Below are 24,420 nucleotides of genomic sequence, written 5' to 3'. Positions count from 1 at the left end.
TCACCTGTTACTTTTCAAACAGTTTTACCCTCTCAGCCCTCTATAACCTTTGGTACAGTCAAAATGTAAATATATCTTATGTCTTACCCTCTCAGTTCGGCCCCGGGTGAAGGTGTCCGGTCAGGAGAAAGGAGACACCATGAAGCTTCACTGCCAGGTGTATGGATTTCACCCCCGAGCTGTGGATGTGAGGTGGATGAACGGGGAGGACGAGGTTCCCCTCTATGAGACCACAGATGTCATCCCCAATCCTGACGGCACCTATCAGATCAGGGTCAGTGCGGAGGTGACCCCCAAAGAGGGCGACAGATTCTCCTGTTATGTGGATCACAGCAGCCTGGAGGAGCCGCTCCTTGTACAATGGGGTAAGTGCGATCTAAAATAAAACCCATTAAATTTCCAAGTTGGTCATCTGGGAACTGATTGGTTATGATGCCGTGTACAACTTTGCCCGTTTTTCCAAACTACATCCATTCCATGCACCCACTACTTCACAATACACAACTTCTGAATGTGTGTTTAGATGCCAGTGATCTGTCTCATGATGAAGCAGTGCCAGTGTGCCGCCCCGTGCCAGCAGCTGGCGCTGCTCGAGTCCAGGCCTTCAGGGGTGGTGGCTCGAGGGTCTCCGGACCCGGGGGCTTCGCGGACACGCCGAGTGAAAAGGGGGATGGACGCATATGCACGTTGGGTGTTCGTGACGCCATCCACGGTGTGTGGTGAAGTGGGACACCACCGCTGATGTTGTGGGACACCCGGGGGCGATGTTGTGCAGCAAGCTGTTAACCCCTCCATGGGCAGGGATGGTGGCCCCGGGACCCGATGGCTCCAATGCAGGGGAAGTGACAGCCGCAGGGGGGTGTTAGTGTACTCACTGTTGGGAACAAATACACGAGTCTCTGGTAAACCAAGGTGGTGGTGGCCGGTGCCACGGCCGGTTGTACTCAGGGTCACCACCCGGCTGGTGGTCTCTATCCTTTTCCTGCACTGTTTGTTTAAAGAATGACTTCCCAGTTTATAACGTAGGAGTCCGCTACCGGTTGGATGTGGCCTAAGGAAGCGTGCCCGCAGACGCTGGCCCGTGGGATCTATGGGCCTTGGCTTATCCCGCTTATCCCGAATCGGTGGGCTGTTGTCTTCTATGAGGGACTTTGGGTGGGACAGAACCTCTAGTCCTGGCCTAAGTTGGTTAATTAACCAGCTCCAGTCGATTCTGGTTTCTGGCTTCAGGGTCCGAGTACCCCACTTTGTGCTACGGTTTCTGGGTTGGTTCCCCGTGTCGGTACCGGCGGACTACAACCCTGGCCCGGTCCACCTCGGTTCCACCGAGACATCTTCCTGTCTCCTGCTGACGGAGACCACCGTCTGCCTCCTAGCCAGTGGTACCAGGGCTCCAACCCTGGCACCGTTCAATTTGAACTCTCTCTCCTGCTACTGTGACTACACCTAGCTCCAGCTCCTCTCAACTTGAACTTCAACACCAAACTGTTTACTTTCCCGCCCGGGCTGTCTAAACCCCTGGGTGGGTGTGCACAAACCGCCTGGCCACGCCCACTGGTGTGTCTATCTGTCCCTAAGGGGGTGACTAGGGTTTAATGGTTGGCTGGTTCCTTGTGTGGAAAGGTGTTATGCAGGGGCCTAATTGTGACTACCTGGATTCGACAGGGCGTCACACCAGCGTAACGCAGAAGAAAGCTTATACTCTCCAATATTTTTCAGTATTTAGCTTCAGAGTTGAGGAGAAGATGTCTCCTTGTCTTCAGGGAGCCACCATACCAGGAGAATTGGCAAAAGTGGTATAACCAAGAAGACTGACAAAGTTCTATATGTCTTGATTGGTGTTATTGATATGTTGTCTACATGACTTGTTAAATATATATATATCACTTTCATACCAATTCTTCACAGTTTGTTGTAAAGAGGAAAGCCCTCTTAATTAACGAGGTGCAGTTTTCCAGAAGCATGAGCCGGGCACAATGTACGGGCACTACAATGTACTGGGTATGACAAGGACTTATTTGCAATTTTTAGTTCAGCAATATTCACTACGTTTGACACCATAGATGTTTTCCAGAGACTAAATTGTCGCTACACCTGGCACTTAGAGGCTCTGCAAATGGAGTCCGCAACTATTCTAGGTAAATCTGTGATCCAAAAATCAAATGGCGTTTAAGGATATGAACGACCTTGTCATTTTGGTCGTGAAACGTTCCTACAAGACGAGTGACTGGGTCAGAGTCCTCTTTGTGTTTTGTAACAAGATCATTTCTATTGCATTCTCTTGCATTTCTGAAAGCAGGTTCCCCCACCTCAGGGTCGTACCCTCTATCAAAGAGTCTTGCCTTGAGGTCATGTGTCTGGTGATAGAAATCAGATGGGGATGAACAGTTCCTTCTGATATGGAGAAACTGGCCCCTACGAATGCCTCGCCTAAGGGCAGGAGGATGGAAACTCTCCCATGTACTCTGTAACAAAGAGAGAAGAAAAAGTCCTGCACCACCATACTGCACCTCGCACCGGTGCCAAGAGGGAGGAGGTTAGTTTAAATCGTTCCATGTGATTCACTGGCCGTGGGTGCTTGTTGGTGAAGGAAGTCAAATTCTCATATAGCCATCAATAGAGTAGAAAAGCAACGGCACATACCAATTGGGTTCAAGAAGAAATGTCCTTTATTAAATCTGAAGGTGCAAGTAAAAAGTGTGAGGAGAGCTGGGTGCGGGTCCCCTCAGGACGACGGCCGTTTCGTGCTGAACTGCAAGACTGGGTGTTCCTCCTTTATAAGGGGTGGGTCTTCTCTAAGCCAGTGTGGACCGGTAGAAGTGCAGTTCAGCACAAAACGGCCGTCGTGGCTGGTTTCAATCATAAGCCACAATACAATCTGTACAATACAATTATAATTGTATTGGAGTTGTCTTTGTGGAAATATACTCGGTTGGAGGGTAATATACAGCTATTTGTGATCTAAATACCTTCCTGTTGGTATGAATGTACCCAGTATGCATCATTTTCTGCACAAAGCACTTTAGTATGATGTTTTGGTGATGGGTATTTATCTGTGTTAGGTAGGGATAATTAAGGGACAGCCGCCGTGGAATGGGGGCACCACACATTTAGCTTGCTTGTGTTTATTGGAGGGGCAGTATTATCCCTATCTTAATCGCTAGTGGACAATTACATCCAGCTATTAGTGTACCACTGCACCAGTCAGTCCCGCTAATCCCTGGACACGTGTGTTACCTGGTATGCACTATTCACACAAACACTGGTTATGTCTTATTTGTTTGCTTGTTATTGATTTCAGCAAAATTAAATAAAATATTGGTTTTAAAGGGAAATGTATTTTTGTCCTGGTCTTATAACTTATAATTCCCCTTACAACTATTTGTCTGGTCTTTTGTTCATTTTCACAACTCAACCTTATAAAATTCTGTGAAGCCCCCAGGGGTTCCAGGTGTCATCAAACATCTAGATAAACTCATTGCGGGGACTAGTTTCCAAAATGGGGTCACTTGTTGGGGGTTTCCACTATTTAGACACAACAGGGGCTTTCCAAACACAACATGTCTGCTAACAATTCTAGCCAATTTTGCGTTCAAAAAGTTAGATGGCGCTCCTTCTCTTCCTAGCCCTGCTGTGTGCCCAGCAATAGATTTCCACCACACGTGGGGTATCGGTGTACTCAGGAGAAATTGCATAACAAATTGAACAAGGCTTTTTCTCCAGTTATCCCTGTAAAAATGAAAGATTTGGATTGAAAGCAACATCTTTGTAGTAAGACTTATTTTTTTCATTATCATGGCTCAAAGTTATACAATTCTGTGAAGCACCTGGGAATCCAGGTAATCACCAAACATCTACATAAATTGCTTGAGGGGTCTAGTTTCCAAAATTGGATCACTTGTGGGGGAGCTCCAATGTCTAGGCACATCAGGAGCTCTCCAAATGCAACATGGTGTCCGCTATCAATTCTAGACAATTTTGCGCTGTAAAAGTCAAATGCGCTCCTTCCCTTCTGAGCCCTGCAGTGCACCCAAACACTAGATTTCCAGCACATATGGGATAGCGGCATAATCAAAGACTTTGCACAACAAATTGTATGCTGCATTTTTTCTTCTTACCTTTGTGAAAATACAAAATTTGGGGCTAATTTAACATATTGGTGGGAAAAAGTAAAATTTCCATTTTTTCCTTCCACATTGCTTTAGTTCCTGTGATGTACCTGAAGGGTTAATAAACTTTTTGGATGTGGTTTTGAGCAGAGTGGGGGGGGCCGTTTTAGAATGGTGTCACTTTTGGGTATTTTCTGTCACCTCGGCCTCTCAAAGTCACTAAAAAAATGCTTTTGTAAATTTTGTTGTAAAATGAGAAATTTTCTATAAACTTTGAACCACTCTAACAAAAAAAATGATGTGTATAAAATTGCGCTGATGTAAAGTAGACATGTGGGTAATGTTATTTTCTATTTATTAACTATTTTGTGTGACATACTGTAAGGGGTACTTTACACGTTGCGACATCGTTACCGTTATATCGTCGGGGTCATGTCGTTAGTGATGTGTGACGCCCTGGGCAAGCCAGGGGTCACAGGTCATCACACCACCACACCCTACACCCCAGTTAGGCACACCAGCTAACCAAAAATCCTTGTTGCCTTCCTCCAGGGGCTGATGTTCACACCAGGGGGTGGGCCAGGCGGTTGGCTCCGCCCACCAAGGAGTTCACAGCTCTGGAGGCGGGAAGAACCAGGAGTTCAGTTTAGGAGGTGAAGGAGTAAACATGAAGAGTTGAGTTAAGGAAGTGAAAGTAGAAGGAAGTGAAGTGGTAGAGGAGCAAAGGAGAAAACTGGAGTAAAGGAGTAAAAGTGACAGTAAGAAAGCCTGAAGCTGGTCCGGGTGTGTGCCCCGGACTGAGACAGCAAGGTCAGCAGACGGCGGTGATTGTCCGCAGGGGTGACTGCTCGGAGGTTCCTGGAAGGACCACGGACGGGTGGTGACCCGGCGGTCTGGAGCAGTGTACAAGGAACAGTCAGCACCAGGGCAGGGGCCTCTCGGACCCCGGCAAGGCTAGGAGTCGCCACAATTTGCCAAATCCGTCAGTGAAGGGGACGTCTGTCTCCCAACAACCAAGTCCCGATTGAAGGCAACAGCCCAACCAGTAAAGTAGAGACACCGCCACCGCCAGGGCACTAGTTTCTAAGGGCCAGCGCCTGCGGGCAAAGAGTAGAGCTCCTCCGGTCCAGCTTGAAGCCGGGGAGTGGGTTACCGGTGGGAACTCATCGAAACCATCAACAACATTAGGTGCAGGAAAAGGGACATCACTGTCACCTACTGGGGAAGCAAGTGCGGCCGTCCGTGGGAACCGTCTTTCCAGCCGTGTGTTTTACCGAGAACTGTGTCATCGTCTCAGGCTGAGTGAGTACCACAGTGCCGCAAGGCACAGCGCTGCCCCTGCGTCCCTGCACCCACCAGGCCCTGCATCTCCCACCTCATCACTGGGCCCCGGGATCACCAACCCCTACCCACGGAGGGGCAACACAACAACTTGCTGCGTCACACCATCACTCCCGGGATCCCCACACAGAGCAGCGGTGGTGTCAACAACTCACCACAACCGTGGGTGGCGTCACGGACAATAACCAATCCCTACACCCAAATTCCCCTTTCACTCACAGGCGAGGAGCGCCGCTCGAGAACCCCCGGGATCCGGCCCACCGCTCGAGCCACCACTGAGCAGCAGCAGCCGGACCCGAGCAGAGGGGTGAGCGCAGTGCTGACAGCCTCCTCCCCGCCCGCGACAGATGCACATCCGGCGCCGGTAGCGACATCACAAGATGTAAATCCTAGTTGTGACGATGAACGAGCGCATAAGCGTTAAAAATCGCTGATCTGTGTAACGACGTTCATTTTCATAATGTCGGTACGATGTTGTTTGTCGTTCCTGCGGCAGCACACATCGCTGTATGTGAAGCCGCAGGAACGACAAACATCTCCTTACCTGCGTCCACCAGCAATGTGGAAGGAAGGAGGTGCGCGAGATGTTATGTCCCGCTCATCTCCGCCCGTCCGATTCTATTGGCCAGCCGCTTAGTGACGTCGCGGTGACGCCGAACGCACCTCCCCCTTGAGGGAGGGATTGTTTGGCAGTCACTGCGACGTCGCCGACAAGGTATGTGTGTGTGAAACTGCCGTAGCGATAATGTTCGCTACGGCAGCTATCACACAATATCGCATGTGCGACGGGGGCGGGTGCTATCACGCTCTACATCGCTAGCAATCGCTAGCGATGTCGCAACGTGTAAAGCCCGCTTTACTCTCTGATTTAAGAGTGTAAAAATTCAAAGTGAAATTCAAAAACAAGTCATGAAAAACTAATGTCAGAATCACCGGGATCCGTTGAATCTCCAGAGTTATAACCTGTTAAAGTGACCCTGGTCAAAAATGGAAAAAAAGGCCAGGTCATGCTCTGGGGTAGAGTGCATAAAGATTATTTATTTATTACGTTTATAGACGTGTATCATGGCATCAACAAAGGAGACTTCTGAGGACCTCAGAAGAAGAGTTATTGATGTTCATCAGCCTGGGAAAGATTAAAAATCCATCTCTAAACAGTTTGGACTCCACCAATTCAGTCAGACAGACTTTCGAAATGGTGGAAATTCAAGATCATTACTACCCTCCCCACAAGTGGTTGACAAAGATCACTCCAAAGCGTATAATAGTCCATGAAGTCACAAAGGAACCCATGGTAAACTATAAGCAACCCAAGGCCTCTCACATAAACTAATGTTAATATTCATCAGGAAAACATTTTATCTACTTTTAGGACTTGTGTGAAAATCTGATGTAGTTTTAGGTCAATATTATGCAAAAATATGGAAAACTAATAGAATAAAAATGAAACATATAGAAGGAACAGAAAGGAAAAATCCAAACTGCCCATGAACAATTTTGGGGAGGGGTCCGCCAGTCTCTACAAAAAAAGTTATTTGTTTCAGTTTAGTGTTCATAGATTGTTATTTACCTTTAACACCATTCATCATGTTAGTCCCTGTTACTTTATTTCTTCCCTTTTTTAGGGACCAAATAACTTCCCAGAATAAAGTTGCTTACTGATATTTGGCCTCAGAGACTCAGGATATTTCACAAGTCTTATATGTATCCAAAGCTTTACGTTATTTGCATACGAACATGGACCACGAGTCTCATCTCACAATTGCTCATTTTACCTTTCAGAAACAAAGCAGAGCACGGTCCCGGCTGTGATCATCAGTGCGGTCGTCATAATCATCGTTGTCCTCACATCTGTTGGAATCATTATATACAAGAGTAAGTTCAGGAATAACGGGCTCGGAGCAGGGTGTGACACTGATGGAGATCTGCTCTAGGGGACTGATGACATGTCAATCACCAGGAGTGGGGAGCAGAGACTAGACATATCTCTGTAATCTGTATGGTCCCTAGATAAATCCTAATGCTGCGCTCCTGCGATCCTGCACTCAGTGCTAGGATCGAGGTGCTGGTCAATGGGATACTTAATTAAGATGCTTAGAATAACAAAGGCGAGAACAAAGAAAAGCGATGTACGTTTGACGTTTCGACATGAGAAGGTCTTGCTCTCAGCAGTGCCTACTACATATCCACATTTACACATGCGGACATGCGTACCACCTCCTTACCCTTACCACAGTGGGCTGGGATTCTGGAGCACATAGATTAGTCATGTCTCTCCCTATGGTACCCAACCTGGAGCAGGGATGTCTCTCCGTATGTTCCCTGGCCTTGACTGGGGAGACTAGTTATGTCCCGTCTTCTATGGTTCCCAGACTGGAGGACCATGGAGACTAGTCATGTCTCTCCATATGGTTCCCGGCCTGGAGTAGGGTGAGGAGACTAGTCATGTCTCTTCCTATTGTTTCCAGCCTAGAGCAGGGTGAGGAGACTAGTCATGTCTCTTCTATGGTCCCTGGCCTGGAGCAAGGAGACTAGTCATGTCTCTCCCTGTGGTTCCAAGGCTGGAGCATGGAGACTAGTCATGTCTCTCCCTGTGGTTCCAAGGCTGGAGCATGGAGACTAGTCATGTCTCTCCCTATGGTTCCCAGGTTGGAGCATGGAGACTAGCCATGTCTATCCCTAGGGTTCCCTGGCTGGAGTGTGGAGACTAGCCATGTCTATCCCTATGGTTCCCAGCCTGGAGCGTGGAGACTAGCCATGTCTTTACCTATCGTTCCCAGGCTGGAGCGTGGAGACTAGCCATGTCTCTCGCTATGGTTCCCAGGCTGGAGCATGGAGACTAGTCATGTCTTGCTATGGTTCCCACTCTGGAGCATGGACACTAGTCATGTCTCTCCATGGTTCCCAGGCAGGAGCATGGAGTTTAGTCATGTCTTGCTATGGTTCCCACTCTGGAGCATGGACACTAGTCATGTCTCTCGCTATGGTTCCCACTCTGGAGCATGGACACTAGTCATGTCTCTCCATGGTTCCCAGGCAGGAGCATGGAGTTTAGTCATGTCTTGCTATGGTTCCCACTCTGGAGCGTGGAGACTAGCCATGTCTCTCGCTATGGTTCCCAGGCTGGAGCATGGAGTCTAGTCATGTCTTGCTATGGTTCCCACTCTGGAGCGTGGAGACTAGTCATGTCTCTCGCTATGGTTCCCAGACTGGAGCATGGAGACTAGTCATGTCTCTCGCTATGGTTCCCAGGCTGGAGCAAGGAGACTACTCACATCTCTCGATATGGTTTCTAGACTGGAGCAAGGAGACTAGTCATGTCTCTCGCTATGGTTCCCAAGCTGGAGCATGGAGACTAGTCATGTGTCTGCATATGGTCCAAAGCTATGTGTTCTTGAAAACTCCAGAGCATTTCACAATAAAACATACGTGGCTGCAATAGTGGAAGCGTTAATGTAATGACTGGTTCCAGGTCATAAGTTGCCTCTCGTGTCAGTTGTCAGTTTTAGCTTCCAGCAAAAATAGTGAACAGTATATGCAGGGAATTTGTGTGATTAAAAATATGGTTTTTGGCCCTTAAATAGATATATTATAAAATTTAGCACATACGTTTGTTTGCTATAATACTAAATTGTTCCACTGATCCCCATGTTCTCCTGTTTTGATGGTTACTTGGTCCTCCACCTTGACATAACAGGCGCCAGGTTATCCAATAATTCGCCAAGGCGGGTCACTGATTAGCTGGGCATTTTTGGTTATGTCCTGAGCAGGATCAGGAGGGGGAGTGTCACAATTATTTTTTATAATGGTGGGAGAACTTTTACAAATATTTTTTTAAACTTAAAACTTTTACATGGCAACGTCTCCCGAAAAACTCAACTTTTTGATGGGGAAAACATCAAGAATCGATATATATCCACAGCTGGGTAAATGTGATATTACATGGCTCATATACAGTGAAGGAAATAATTATTTGAACCCTTGCTGATTTTGTAAGTTTGTCCACTGACAAAGACATGAACAGCCTAAAATTTTAAGGTTAATTTTAACAGTGAGAGAATATCCAAAATAAAATCCAGAAAATCACAATATTTTAAATTATATAAATTTCTTTGCATGTGTACCGCCCCAGCAGCGGTCGAACCGCTCGTATCCGGACGTCACTACTCGTGGCTCGAGGGTCTCCGGACCCAGGGGGCTAACGGTCACACCCGAATGAAGAAGGGGGTATTTACAGGGGAGATGTATAGTTTGTGACGCCACCCGTGGTGTGCGGTGATAGGGAGTACCGCCGGTGCCGTTGGGAGCACCAGGGGTGATGGAATAGGGCAGCTAGATGACGTTACCCTCCACAGGTAGGGAAAGGCCCCGGGACCCTGCATGGTGAGATGGATTGCAGGGGGAGCGCAGGCTTGCTGGTCGCAGGGTTAATTAGGTACTCACTCAGCAAGAAAGCAGACGCTGAAAACATGGTAAACCAAATCTCTGGGTGCTGCTGCCCTCTTCGGGAGCTCGTCCGGGTCCCGTCCCTTGCAGCGCTGCCTGGTGGTCTGTAGCCTGCCTAGTGGCACAGTAATTTTAGAGTGTCCAAGTGGCCTGTCGGCCTGTCAGCTTGGAGCTTTCCGGTCCTCGCTCCCTACTAAGAGTAGCAGAGGAGCTTGCTCTCAGGAGCTCACGCTTGGGATTTCAGTGGGCTGCTTTGCTTGGAAAGCCCTATCCCTCCTCGTTGCGCTAGTGCCTCCGATCTCTGAGCTTCGTGGGAACAGTCCATATAGGCCCTGTCCTCCGAAGGTTAATTGCCGGGTTGCTTGAAGCTTCTCCCCGACCTAGGGTCCATGTACCCCGACGTGCCTTTGGTCCCAGCCCGGCTATTGAACTGCGGCTGCTGGCTATCCTCCAAGACTAGCCAAGCACCCAGTCACAATCTCCCACGACCGGATCTCCGACTCCTCCGGGTCCAGACCACCGTCTGCGACCCAATCTGTTTCTCCCCTGGGAGCTCCAACTCCCAGCTCCCTCCGAGCTCCTCACAGCTCGAGGGCTACTTCTGTTCTCTTTGCTCCCCTGGAGCCGACTGACTTGTCACCTCCCACCTCCCTGCCTAACTCCTAGGTGGGCGGCCCTATTCCAGCTTAAGCAGCCCACTGGTGTGCCTGACGGGGGGGTGGTGCAAGGTGTAACTAGGATTTGTAGATGCTGGTGGATGCAGTTCTGCAAGATCGGAACCCGGAACCATGGAGGTTGAGTCCTGCACGGGGAGAGAAAGATTGTGCAGTACCCTGTGGCGACCTGACTAGTCCAGGGGCGTCACACATTTTGCAGAGAGAAATAAATATTTAATCCCTCTGGCAAACAAGACTTAAGACTTGGTGGCCGTCCCTTTGTTGGCAGCACAGCAGTCAGATGTGTTTTGTAGTTGATGAATTTTGATGTCAGGAGGAATTTTGCTCCACTCCTGTCATGAACAGGGGGTAAGAAGCGGAAGTTACAGCCCCCTTTCCACCACCCGACAGACCGAGCACGTGACGCACTCTCTACCGCCCCTCTTATAGTCAGGCCAATTATGGAATTGCCCGACAATAAGCAAGGAGGCCGCTATTCTACTATGCCGATGATTGAAGGGTTCCCGGTGAGAGTAAGGTATTTATTCCCCCGACCTCTCCGGACGGAATATATCTAAACCTCCCCAGGTCTCACTGGTTGCCCCACAATGATCCTTGGCATAAACTCGCTGCCACCAATCGATTACGATAACTATTATGCCGAGCACACAGACGTGGAATTCAGGATCGAGATAACAGAACAGCCCAAGATTAAATTATATATTTTAATCGCCCTAAATGGCACACTAGAAACTACAATATATACAATATGGAATTTACAGAATATATATATATATATATATATATATATATATACTAGAAGGTGGCCCGATTCTACGCATCGGGTATTCTAGAATTTACGTATTGTGTAGTTAATGTATGATTTTTGTTTTATATATATATATATATATATATATATATATATATATATATATATAGATGTTGTTGTGTGTAGTTACCAAGTGTTTGTGTAGGGAGCTGTACATGTTCTGGGTGTTGTCTGGGTGTGGCGGGGGGTGAGAGCGGTGTTGTATGTGTGTTGCGTGTGTTGCGTTGTTTGTGGAGCGCTGTGTGTCTGTAGCGTTGTGTGTGTGTTGCGCGGTTTGTGTGGGTGTGGTGTGTTTTGGGGGGAGGTATGTTTTGTGCAATGTGTGTGTGTTGCGTGGTATGTGCGTATATTTATGTATGCCGCAGTGTTTGTGTGTTGGGTGTTGTGTGTGTGCAGCATTGTCTGTGTGTGTGGGTGTCTGTGTAGGGCAGTGTTTGTGGTTCCCAGTGTGTGTGTGGTGTGTTGTGTGTGTGTGTGTTGGGGGGAGGTGTGCACCTCCCATCGTGCTCCATCCCCCATGCTGCGCACCCCCCATCGTGCTCCATCCGCCATGCTGCGCACTCCCAAACGTGCTCCATCTGCCATGCTGCGCACTCCCAAACGTGCTCCATCCGCCATGCTGCGCACTCCCAAACGTGGTCCATCCGCCATGCTGCGCACTCCCAAACATGCTCCATTCGCCATGCTGCGCACTCCCAAACGTGGTCCATCCACCATGCTGCGCAGTCCCAAACGTGCTCCATCCGCCATGCTGCGCACTCCCAAACGTGCTCCATCCCCCATGCTGCGCACTCCCCATCGTGCTCCATCCCCCATGCTGCACCAGCATCAGCCTCTCTGCCCCCAGCATCAGCCTCTCTCTCCTCCCAGCATCAGCCTCTCTCCTCCCAGCATCAGCCTCTCTCCTCCCAGCATCAGCCTCTCTCCTCCCAGCATCAGCCTCTCTGTCCCCAGCATCAGTCTCTCTCCTCCCAGCCTCAGCCTCCCCCAGCATCAGCCTCTCTTCTCTCAGCCTCCCCCCTCCCAGCCTCCCTCCTCCCAGCCTCCCCCAGCATCAGCCTCTCTCCTCCCAGCCTCCCCCTCCCAGCCTCCTCCAGCATCAGCCTCTCTCCTTCCAGCCTCCCCCAGCATCAGCCTCCCCAAGCATCAGCCTCTCTCCTCCCAGCCTCCTTCCTCCCAGCCTTCCCCAGGATCAGCCTCTCTCCTCCCAGCCTCCCTCTTTCCAGCCTTCCCCAGCATCAGCCTCCACCTCCCAGCCTCCCTCAGCATCAGCATCCCCCAGCATCAGCCTCTCTCCTTCCAGCCTCCCCCAGCATCAGCCTCCCCCAGCATCAGCCTCTCTCCTTTCAGCCTCCCCCAGCATCAGCCTCCCCCAGCATCAGCCTCTCTCCTCCCAGCCTCCCTCCTCCCAGCCTCCCCCAGCATCAGCCTCCCCCAGCATCAGCCTCTCTCCTTCCAGCCTCCCCCAGCATCAGCCTCCCCCAGCATCAGCCTCCGCCTCCCAGCCGCCCCCAGCATCAGCCTCCGCCTCCCAGCCTCCCCCAGCATCAGCCTCTCTCCTCCCAGCCTCCCCCAGCATCAGCCTCTCTCCTCCCAGCCTCCTCCAGCATCAGCCTCTCTCCTCCCAGCCTCCCCTAGCATCAGCCTCCCCCAGCATCAGCCTCTCTCCTTCCAGCCTCCCCCAGCATCAGCCTCCCCCAGCATCAGCTTCTCTCCTCCCAGCCTCCCCCAGCATCAGCCTCCCCCAGCATCAGCCTCCCCCAGCATCAGCCTCTCTCCTTCCAGCCTCCCCCAGCATCAGCCTCACCCAGCATCAGCCTCTCTCATCCCAGCCACCCCCAGCATCAGCCTCTCTCCTCCCAGCCTCCCCCAGCATCAGCCTCCCCCAGCATCAGCCTACACCCTCCCAGCCTCCCCCAACATCAGCCTCCCCCAGCATCAGCCTCTCTCCTTCCAGCCTCCCCCAGCATCAGCCTCTCCCAGCATCAGCCTCTCTCCTCCCAGCCTCCCCCAGCATCAGCCTCCCCCAGCATCAGCCTACACCCTCCCAGCCTCCCCCAACATCAGCCTCCCCCTCCCAGCCTTCCCCAGGATCAGCCTCTCTCCTCCCAGCCTCCTCCAGCACGCCGTGCTCCTCTGCCGACACTCACAGATCCGATCGCATACACTCACACACACACCCACCCACCCGATCGCATACACTCACACCCACCCGATCGCATACACACCCACCCGATCGCATACACTCACACCCACCCGATCGCATACACTCACACACACCCGATCGCATACACTCACACACACCCGATCGCATACACTCTCACACACCCGATCGCATACACTCACACACACCCGATCGCATACACTCACACACACACACATTGACGATATTGCACATACGCGCTCACTCACAACATCCGGAGATACCACATGCTTCTGGCCATGTGATCCTCCGGCAGGTCCTGGAAGCTCACAGCAGAGTATCGCGGCCGAGAAGCAAGCGATATCTCCGGATGCTGTGAGTGTGTGGATGCGATCTGATGTATGTGTGAGGCGTGTGTGAGAGTGAGTGTGATCTGATGTGTGTGTGTGTGCTGTTATGTGTGTGCGTGTGGATGTTCCGCCGCTGCAGGACCTTGATGCGCTGGTAACTATGCTACCATGGTTACCAGCGCATCCCGTCCCCCACTCGCACGGGAGCCCACACCAGCATACGGCGGCAAACCCCAGCAATGCGAGGGTTTGTGTCGGCTGGGTTGGCGGCGTACGCTGGTGTGGGCTCCCGGGGGTACAGTACTCACCTGGGAGTCGTGTCTCCATGTCAGTTCGGGGAATGTGTGCGGGGGGCGGGGCCAGAGCGAGCGTGCATTGCGTGAGGGGGGCGGGGCGTGGCCGAGTTGCCAATACGTGCAGGGTGCCGGGGCGAGAGGCCAATCCGTGTGGGGGGCGGCGCCTGTGCGAGCGGCCGGCCAAACCGTGTGGGGGGGAGCCAGGGCGAGTGACCAATCCGTGCGGGGGGGCGGGGCCATGGCGAGGCCAGCGGCCAATCCGCTTTGTGTCACCGTAAGGACACAATTTTGGAGCAAGACAGACAGACAGAATAAGGCAATTATATATATAGATATATATATATATATATATATATATATATATATAGGTCAGAGTACATTTACAGGTAAGTTATGGATCACAAGCAGGCATACAGATCAAGCAGTTATCTTATGTGTCTGGCTACAGGGGGGGCACCGTTCGACAAGGGTTTCATGGACTTCGTCACATGTGTATCGGACACATGGCCCCCGAGTAAAGACAAACCAAGATGTGTCCCCCTGTCTTTATCAAATTGGCTACAATCCAAGTCCCCTCCTACCTAGTGACCTCACAGGGGAGCACTGCCCCACACCCTGTCTTGGGTCTGAAACCATATCCCAAAGTGATTATTGGCCATAACTTTGCCTGGGAATGTCATAGGCGGACGACAATGCTTTCATTTTTACAGTTATGATTTTATCTTCACAATGATAGGACACATGATTAGTTTGCTGGTACCCCACTGGCTAATATCAAGTTTGGGATACCTACAGAGGTCCCACACCTATATAAAATATGTGCTGGAATCGTCAGCATGCCTGTATGCGATATTTCTGCTTGACATGTTCATAGGAAGCACGGCTCATGAGATATTAAACATTTATTCCTGGTGCCTGTCTGTCTCAGGTGTACAGGATGCCCCCAATTAGTTTGTAACTTCTTCTACAGTGTCACAGAGGGGGGTCTTCCTTCCCTTTTATTGTTCTCAAGGCCTAAACAGCTCATCTAAATTCCATATTATAGGAGATTGCCTTTGGTCACCCCACTGCTAACAGACAATTTCCTCAAGTTCATTAGCGTACTGATTGAAGCCTGTTTAGGCCTCAAGGCCCAGTCACACACAAGAGATATGGTCGTACCCTGACAAGATGGCGGCTATAGGAATATGGCTTAATAGCTCAGAATATATCCCTATTTCCTCACAACTCCTCTTTGCAGATTATCTCTAAATCATTAAGATTTTGAGGCTGTTACTTGGCAACTCGCAGCTTCAGCTCTTCCATAAGTTTTCTATGGGATTAAGGTCTGGAGACAGGCTAGGCCACTCCATGACCTTAATGTGCTTCTTTTTGATCCATTCCTTTGCTGTGTTGGCTTTATGTTTTGGGTCATTGTCATGCAGGAAGACCCAGCCACGACCCATTTTTAATGTCCTGGTGGAGGGAAGGAGGTTGTAACTCAGGATTTTACGGTACATGGCTCCATCCATTGTCGCATTGATGCAGTGAAGTAGTCCTGTGCCCTTAGCAGAGAAACACCCCCAAAACATATGGTTTCCACCTCCATGCTTGACAGTGGGGACGGTGTTCTTTGGGTCATAGCCAGCAATTCTCTTCCTTCAAACACGGCGAGTTGAGTTAAGGCCAAAAAGCTCTTTTTTGGTCTCATCTGACCGCAGCTGAATTGAAGACGATCCAGCTTCCAGCTTGTAGTAAAATCTAAATTTTTTATTGAAAAACTTTTTTGATAAAAACACAATTCACACTATGCAAACTATTATATGATACCAGGTCTAGGAAAAATTGTAATTAAACCCTGTCAAACCGCACACCAGACACGTTTCGAGCACTGGACTCTTAAACCTCTTTAACTTTATAATACTCACCTAGAAAGTCGCTCCGGTGCACACCAGTCGGATGGGTGGCCTCCCCTTTCGGACATCTTGGTCTTCCTTATTCTGAAGCCACGGTGCATGACACGTCTACGTCATACACACTTGCCGGGACGATCAAAGTGCGCCTGCGCAGGACCTCAATGCCGGCAAGTGTGTATGACGTAGACGTGTCATGCACCGCGGCTTCAGAATAAGGAATATCAAGATGGCCGAAAGGGGAGGCGCCGATCCCGGAGAATGGCGCCACCCATCTGACTGGTGTGCACTGGAGCGACATTTTAAGTGGGTATTATAAAGTGTTTTTTATGTCCTACACAGTGGCCTGGGATCTTATATACAGCATGTTAGAATGCTGTATATAAGAGCCCAGTGGTGTTGCCCGCATCTTATAGGCCGAAAAAGTGGTGGCAAATTCCCTTTAAAATTAACCGACCCTTAAAATTATAGACTGATCATGTCTTTGTGTTGCGGGCGGGGGCCGCTGCGGCTTCTCTCGGGGGCCTGCTGGGACTCGGGTTCGCTGCTACGGCTCGAGTGGTGAACGGACCCGGGCTCGCACGGCCGCCCTTCCTCATAACCATCGGAAAGGGGGCTATTTACAAGGGAGGTGTTGTGTCTGTGACACCACCCGTGGGTTGCGGTGAGGGATGGTGGCACCGCCGCTGCCTGGTGATGGGGCGCCCGGGGCTGATGGAGCGGGGCAGCAAGGTGGGATCCCCTCCACAGGTAGGGGAGGTGTAGTCCCGGGGCCCACGGTCGGAACATGAGAGTGATGGCTGCTGGAGGTGGTGCGCCGGGCTGGACCAGGGGACAATGGTGTACTCACAGTTCAATAACTTCACACAAATCCAGTAGTAAACTAAGGTGTCAGTGACCGGCTGCCGTTGTCGGGTTTATTCGGGTCCCACACCCAGATTAGTGAACAGGTGTCCCTTCCTCCTGCACTTTGTGTTTTTCTTTCCTTTTGGACGACTGTGCATGGAATGGAGAAGTCCACTCCAAGTTCTGTTTGTGTTGGGGGCAGTGGCTCGCGAAAGCTGACCCTTGGGATCTCAGTGGGTTCTGACGGACACCCTATCCCCTGCGTTGGGCTTTCGTTTCGCTCTATCTGGGCAGTTAATGGAACAAAGTCTGGAACCTTGTCCTTGGCTGGTCAATTAACAAGGGGGCTTGCAACCGTCCTCGTCCTAGGGTCCAGGCACCCCGACTGTGCACGGCCTCCGGACCGGATTCCCGCTGTCGTCACCGGTGGGCTACTACCCTGCCTCGGTCCACTTTAGGTCTCCCGCGACCGTATCTCCGTCGCCTGTGGCCCTGTTCACCATCTACCACCTAGCCTGGTAGTTCAAGGGCCACTACCCCTGACTACCACTGCACAGTCTGCACTTGACTTCCACTCACTTCTACTGTCAGAACTGATCTACTGTGGTCCCGCCTCTGACACCTCAGGGCCCCTAGGTGGGCGTTCTCATCCGCCTGATCCCGCCCACTGGTGTGTCCCTATTAACATGAGGGGGTGGCTAGGCTTTAATAGCTGTGTGTTATGTCTAAGTGTGGGTTTTTGGTGGTAACAAGGAGGATATACTCTGTTGTGACTACCTGGTTTTGCCAGGGCGTCACACTTGTCAGTCGGCAAACTTACAAAATCAGCAAGGGATCAAATACTTATTTCCTTCACTGTATATTGTATTTATAGGTAGAGCTCTGTAGATCCATGTGGCCTCTGTATCTTTACAGTGGCATCCTTTGGTATTGTGCTATCACCCCATCAGCAAAAAAGGCCCCATTATTGCTTTTTACCATCTGCATTCTAGAATTTACCATCAGAGAAGGTTTTCTGTCATTAATGTCATCTCCTCTGCTTATTTCAGAAAAGAAGAAAAATTACAGCGTGGTCATTGGTGAGTGTTTCATATGCTGTAGCGCCTCTCTGAGGTGACGCCATTTGTAATATTGATTGAAGAGGCTCATATATCATTGTAGTGGTGTCAGGACACGGCTCAGGGCTCTATAGATCGGCCTCCTCAATGTTCAGACAGTGGCGTTTGGCCTATATAGGGCTGCAGGAGCCAACAGGCCAGTTGTCATGGCGGCCTCTGTATCCATGGGCGGTCACATGACCACGGTGTGTGTATACGGTATATATTATAAACCTCTTTGTATTTTCACAGCTCCCGTCTCCTCTGGTGCTGATAAACCAGTCACAGCCTGAGTGTGAGTATCTAAGAGATTATCTAATCAAAAAAGTCTATAAATGCGAGTATATATCTTCTCTGCTTAGAACATGAATAACGCGTTGCTTGTCGTGGACCGCCTCCGATTGCTATTAAAAAGTTGTCGAGACCGCATCAAATTTTTTTTTGTTCACATTTTTCTCTCTGGATGTTTTTTGGTTTTGGATAAAATGTTCAATTCTTACCTTATATGACTGGCTGAGTTTTGGTTGATTTTTATTGCTCCCAAGAGTGCTAAACTTTTCTTTTTTTTTTTTTTCAATCAACATCGCCATGTAAGGGCTCATATTTTTTCCAGGTTGAGTTGGAGTTTTAAATTAGTACTCCTTGAAATATATATCTCACTAGCTGTAGTACCCGGCATAGTAACTGTCTCTCCCTGTCTCTTTGTCTGTATCTTTGCCTGTCAGTCTTTTTTTCTGTCTGCCTCTTTCCCTGTCTGTCTCCTTCCATGTCTGCCTCTGTCTGTCTCTTTCCCTGTCTGTCTCATTCCCTGTCTGCCTCTGTCTTTTTCTTTCCCTGTCTATTTCTTTCCCTGTCTGTCTGACTCTTTCCCTGTCTTGTCTCTTTCCCTGTCTGTCTCTTTCCCTGTCTGTCTGTCTCTTTCTTTGTCTGTCTCATTCCCTGTCTGCCTCTGTCTTTTTCTTTCCCTGTCTATTTCTTTCCCTGTCTGTCTGACTCTTTCCCTGTCTTGTCTCTTTCCCTGTCTGTCTCCTTCCATGTCTGCATCTGTCTGTCTCTTTCCCTGTCTGCCTCTGTCTGTTTCTTTCCCTGTCTGTCTCTTTCCCTGTCTGTCTGTCTCTTTCCCTGTCTGTCTGTGCCTATGTCTCAATGTCTATATCTCTCCCTGTCTGTCTCTGTTTCTCTCGCTGTCTGTTTCTGTGTGTCTCTGTCTCTCCGTGTCTCTGTGTGTCTCTGTCTCTTTATCGACATCATATTTCCTCACAAATAAGCTTCTTATACTAAGAATGTCCTTCGTTGCCTATAGAAATCAATCACTGCTCCTATTAATGACCTGCAGCTCCCAGCTCCATTGCCTTTAATGGAGGAAGATTTTTGGGAGAGTAATTGTAAAGCGCAGGGTTACATTTTCCCGTCAAAACAGTGTATGACGTTCCCTGAGCCACATGAGGTGTCTGTGTAAAATATTGTGATTGTAAATGCGACATACACACACACACACACACACACACACACACACACACACACACACACACACACTCAGCTTTATACGTATATTAGATGATAGAAACCATTCTACCAGGAAAACTAATACAGTGCATTCCTTTTTCTCAGGTACGAAAAATGCTGCAATCTTATGAAACAACGACTTATATAAATCATGAGTGAAAATTCAATATTGCGTTGATCGACTTGGACTTTGGCACTAAAATACAATCAACTCCCAACAGATGAGAAGTGCTCCAGCCGTCCCCCATGTTTATATTCCCTCCAACAGTGGAATATTACACTCCTTTTCTACATTAGAAGTCGGCCCCATACATTATACACTTTGTCTCGCTATAAGCCACTAATTATAATAACCTGCGCTCATTTTAGCTGTATCATAGTAAGTTGACCATACGAATGGTATCTGTGGCCTCACCGCGATCCCGTTCTTCCAGGCGTGGTTCCTCTGCTGGCTCAGTGGATAATGCAGCATCTTTAGACTGAGCACCACCAGTCCTCATGTTCTATACCAATTCCTCGTCCCATAGTGTTTCACATTTAATTTGTATGACATATCTTTATTTATTTATTTTAATTAATACATCCTCTATCGCAGGGGTCAAGAACCTATGGCTCGCGAGACAGATGTAGCTCTTTTGATGGCTCCATCTGGCTCACAGACAAATATTTATTAAAAAAATACCATATTTTCTGGTTTGTAAGATGCAATTTTTTTCCCCCAAAACTGAGGAAAAAATGGGGGGTGCGTCTTACAAACCAGATATGGCTTACCGGGGCTGCAGTGGTGGTGCAGGGTCGGCGATACTGCGGGCTCTTGAGGAGTCACGGCAGCGAGCACGCCGGAGGACTGCGTGCTGCTTTGAATCTCCCGCAGTTGACGAGCTCGACTTGCAGAAAATGGCCGCGGAGGCGGCGCGTGTGCAGATAGGACCCCGCAGCCATTTTCTTGAAGTCGATCTGATCGACTGCAGGAGATTCAAAGCAGCACGCTGGCAGATCAATGGCGCCTGCCGCCATGACACCCCACGAGCCCGCCGCAGTATTGCCGACCCTCCGCACACTGACCCTCCTGAGTCGCGACACTCCCTCCTCCGTGCCCGCAGCATCTCCTACCCTGCCTATTGGGACGTTCCGAGCCGCTCCACCACTGCCGCTTCCCCCTGGTGAGTATGGCTCTCACAGAATTACATTTTAAAATATGTGGCGTTCATGGTTCTCTCAGCCAAAAATGTTCCCGACCCCTGATCAATTGTATTTGTTATAAAATACTATCATATTATACAATCCTTCCATTAGCTACCGTTTGTGGGTCAATGCAGTCTTTAGATTTTACACCGCCATCCATAGACGTCTAGTACGCCTTCATTTTTTTTTCCTGACAGTATTTTGTAAATTGGCACTTATTATATGTTTTATTTGTTTTTAATTCATTTTAAAGGTATTTAGTTTTTTTATGATGTTTGAAAGGGTTAAAGGGTTTTTCCCCACAAACAAAGTTAATTTTAATCAATACGTCTTGGAATAATAATAATTTCTACAATTGGATGTGTTTATATAAAATGTTCCTGTGCTTAGATATTCTTATATATGTGTCCCAGCTGTGTAATGGCCGTGTCTGACTGTACAGGGACATGGTCTGATCATACCATATCTCCTGGGCAGGGAAAGACATAAAGAGTATACAGACATTACAGCACAGAATCATAGCTGATTCTTTCTGTGAGGTAAAACATTTCCCTGACTGATTTAAAAATGTTTTACCTCACAGAAATAATTATTTGTGATCCTGTGCTGTAATGTCTGTATACTCTTTTATATATAGACAAAAAGACTGACAGCACTCACCAAACTGAGGTGTGAACAGGTGCATAACTGAACATGACATAAAACACAAAAAAAACAGTTTGTACTAAAACTTCACTACTGCTAACCCAGAGAGAGGCTTCAACATAGAGTAGGTACCCAGTTACGAGATGTGATGTGGCAACTGGGCAGATATACAAATGGCCGTTTCTATATGCTAAATATCTAATTTTTCTTAGATATCCCGTAGCATTAATGCAGGTCTATATTCACAAATTTATAGTTTTCATAGCTTAGCATTTCAAAGTGCAAACTGTATTTTTTTGTATTTTTTTTTGTATACTCTTTTGCGTCCTCCCTGGCCCAGGAAATGTGGTATGATCAGACCATGTGCCTATACGGTCAGACACGGCCATTACACAGTATCATAACTCTTTGTGGTGGCTCTGCTTTCGTGCAGAGCCAGTATGTTTTGTGTGTGTTGTATTTTCTGGTTCTAGGCCTGATGGGGGGAGCCTATTTGGTAGTGCCTCGTTCCAGGTGATCGCTCTGCCTTATCTTGGAGCCTTTCCACCCGGAATACCGCCAGTTATAGTTCCTGTCTCGCAGTGTACGTTTCTGGTTCCCGTGAGTGGTTTGATCTTGTCCTACTACCTTAGTTACGTTCCCCGTTCCCTCTCCTCTCTGCTCTGGCTGAACTCCCTGCTTCCCTCACCTTCGGCTTTCTGTGACTCTTGCTCCGCACGCTCCCTGGTCCCTGAAGTGTCCTCTTGGCCTCTGACTCCGGCTCATACCCTGATCTTGTCTTTGTTCCCCTTCGGTTATTGACGCTCCTTCCGGCTACTGACCCCCGGCTCTCACTTGACCTCGGCTTCTCTCGCTCCCTCTGTATTGACGTTACCTCCTGGCTTCTGACTTGGCTTGATCGACTACTCTGCAGACCTCTCTGACTAAGGTACTTGCGGCCTCTAGCGGTCGTGCACCTCATTACACCTAGGTGCTGACATCCTTCTTGCACACTCGTGCCCCCTAGTGGTTTAGCATCACACACAGCACATAGCAGGGACACATATATAAGATTATCTCAGCACAGGAACATTTTATATAACATCTAATTGTGTAAATTATTATTATTCCAAGATCTATTCATTAAATGAACTTTGTGGGTAAAGACCCTTTAAGCACAGCAGTAACGACCATATGTTTTCCAGTCTATTCTGTTATTTCATGGTATTACCGGCTTTTGTATAAAGCGCCCCTCATTCACGCCCAGGTGGGAGTTTCTTTCAATATTTCCCCCCTTTTGTGTATTTAAAGGCCCCTACCCCATTGTCATATCAATCGTCTTTATATGTAGTTCATTTTTGAGAAATGTTCGGTAGAAACCTGAAACGCGTGAATAAAGCTCCTTGCAGTATTACTATGTGTGGAGCTGCTCCTCTCACCGCGGCGCGGTCTAAGAGAGCGTCCATCTCCTACTGCTCCCAATCTACCGCAGAAGAAGATCCACTTTTATTTAGTGACATCTTTGGAATAAAGAAATCAACATTTTTTTTTTTAAATTAATAATAGAAGTTAGTTTTTAGGACATATTTATCTGAAGGCCGTGACCAGATGTATCCTGTGAATATAATCTGGATACACAACGCTCCGTTATTGCCTGTTACAAAAGTCGTCATTTATATTTATTCTTGGAAAATAAAATGTTTACAAACGTAACACGTCTCGTGCCATATTTTGTTATAATGGGTCTTCTGATATGTTTATTTGAAGGTGTGACATTGGGAACACTTTTTATTGTCTCTTTGCGCTGTCTGCAACGCGTCACTTTGGGCATTTTCTAAACACTGGACTCACATTGTATAATAATAAACTGATGTGATCCCTCAATGACACAAAAAAAGAAAGTTACACAAAATACAGTATCTGATATTTTCAATTTTTCTGCACAGCCGCCCTTTCTTGGCAACCTTTCAGCCAACTTCCTGCGGTTGCACCTGGGACGCTTTTACAACTGTCATTCAGATGTTCCCATATGAATAATAACACACAATCTTTTTTTCCACTCATGGTTAGTGGTCGGGTGAAGACATTTATTGTCATCTACTGTGTTTTCTCTTTTAAAATCATAATGACAACCAAAAACATCCAAATGACCTCGATGAAAAGTTCCCATCCCCCAGTTCTTAATCCCGTGTATTGCCCCCTCTAACATCAGTGACAGCTTGAAGTCTTTTGTGGTAGTTGTGGAAGAGGCTCTTTATTTTCTCAGATAGCAAAGCCGCCCATTCTTCTTGGTCAGATGGTAAAGCCTCCAATTCTTCTTGGTCAGATGGTAAAGCCGCCAATTCTTCTTGGTCAGATGGTAAAGCCGCCCATTCTTCTTGGTCAGATGGTAAAGCTGCCATTGCTTCTTGGTCAGATGGTAAAGCTGCCCATTCTTCTTGGTCAGATGGTAAAGCTGCCAATACTTCTTGGTCAGATAGTAAAGCTGCCCATTTTTCTTGGTCAGATGGTAAAGCCGCCAATTCTTCTTGGTCAGATGGTAAAGCTGCCCATTTTTCTTGGTCAGATGGTAAAGCTGCCAATGCTTCTTGGTCAGATAGTAAAGCTGCCCATTTTTCTTGGTCAGATGGTGAAGATGCCCATTCTTCTTGGCACCTCCAGTACCTGTAAATTCCTGGGCTTTCTTGCATGAACTGTGTGCTTCAGTTCCCCCCCCTCAGAGTGGCTCAATGATATTGAGGTCAGGAGCCTGAGGTGGCCACTCCAGAACCTTCACTATGTTCTGCTGTAGCCAATGACAGGTCGACTTGGCCTTGTGTTTTTGATCATTGTCATGTTGGAACATCCAAGTACGTATCATGTGCAGCTTCCGGTCTGATGAGGGCAAATTTGCCTCCAGTATTTGCTGATAACGTGCTGCATTCATCTAACCATGAGTGGAAAAAAAGATTTTGTGTTATCATTCAAATTCTCTGAAAAAGGCCAAGAAAGCAAAAAAATCTGACTGGGTGTGTAAACTTTTGAGTACAACTGTACACGAGAAATATATCTGTATAGGGGCTGGCAGGCCTGGAGGCCCGGGAGTTTGGATGGGAAGGGG

The 24,420-nt window shown here is 48.5% G+C and overlaps 1 protein-coding gene across 1 annotated transcript in view; it reads left to right on the top strand.

The window, feature by feature from the left end:
* Positions 1-22,986, top strand: part of LOC142250865 (major histocompatibility complex class I-related protein 1-like) — a 36,150-nt gene extending 13,164 nt beyond the window's left edge. Inside the window, exons 4-8 of the mRNA XM_075323142.1 lie at positions 96-365; positions 7,233-7,325; positions 17,958-17,987; positions 18,258-18,300; positions 19,617-22,986. Coding sequence (XP_075179257.1) covers positions 96-365; positions 7,233-7,325; positions 17,958-17,987; positions 18,258-18,298 — 434 coding nt within the window. The 3' untranslated portion in view covers positions 18,299-18,300; positions 19,617-22,986. The remainder of the gene's footprint in view (positions 1-95; positions 366-7,232; positions 7,326-17,957; positions 17,988-18,257; positions 18,301-19,616) is intronic.
* The last annotated feature ends 1,434 nt before the right edge of the window (positions 22,987-24,420 follow it).

Source organism: Anomaloglossus baeobatrachus, chromosome 9 (genome assembly GCF_048569485.1).
Source record: "Anomaloglossus baeobatrachus isolate aAnoBae1 chromosome 9, aAnoBae1.hap1, whole genome shotgun sequence".
Taxonomy (NCBI): domain Eukaryota; kingdom Metazoa; phylum Chordata; class Amphibia; order Anura; family Aromobatidae; genus Anomaloglossus; species Anomaloglossus baeobatrachus.
The sequence above is the reverse complement of the archived record's forward strand: the minus strand, read 5'-3'. Positions and strand labels throughout refer to the sequence as shown.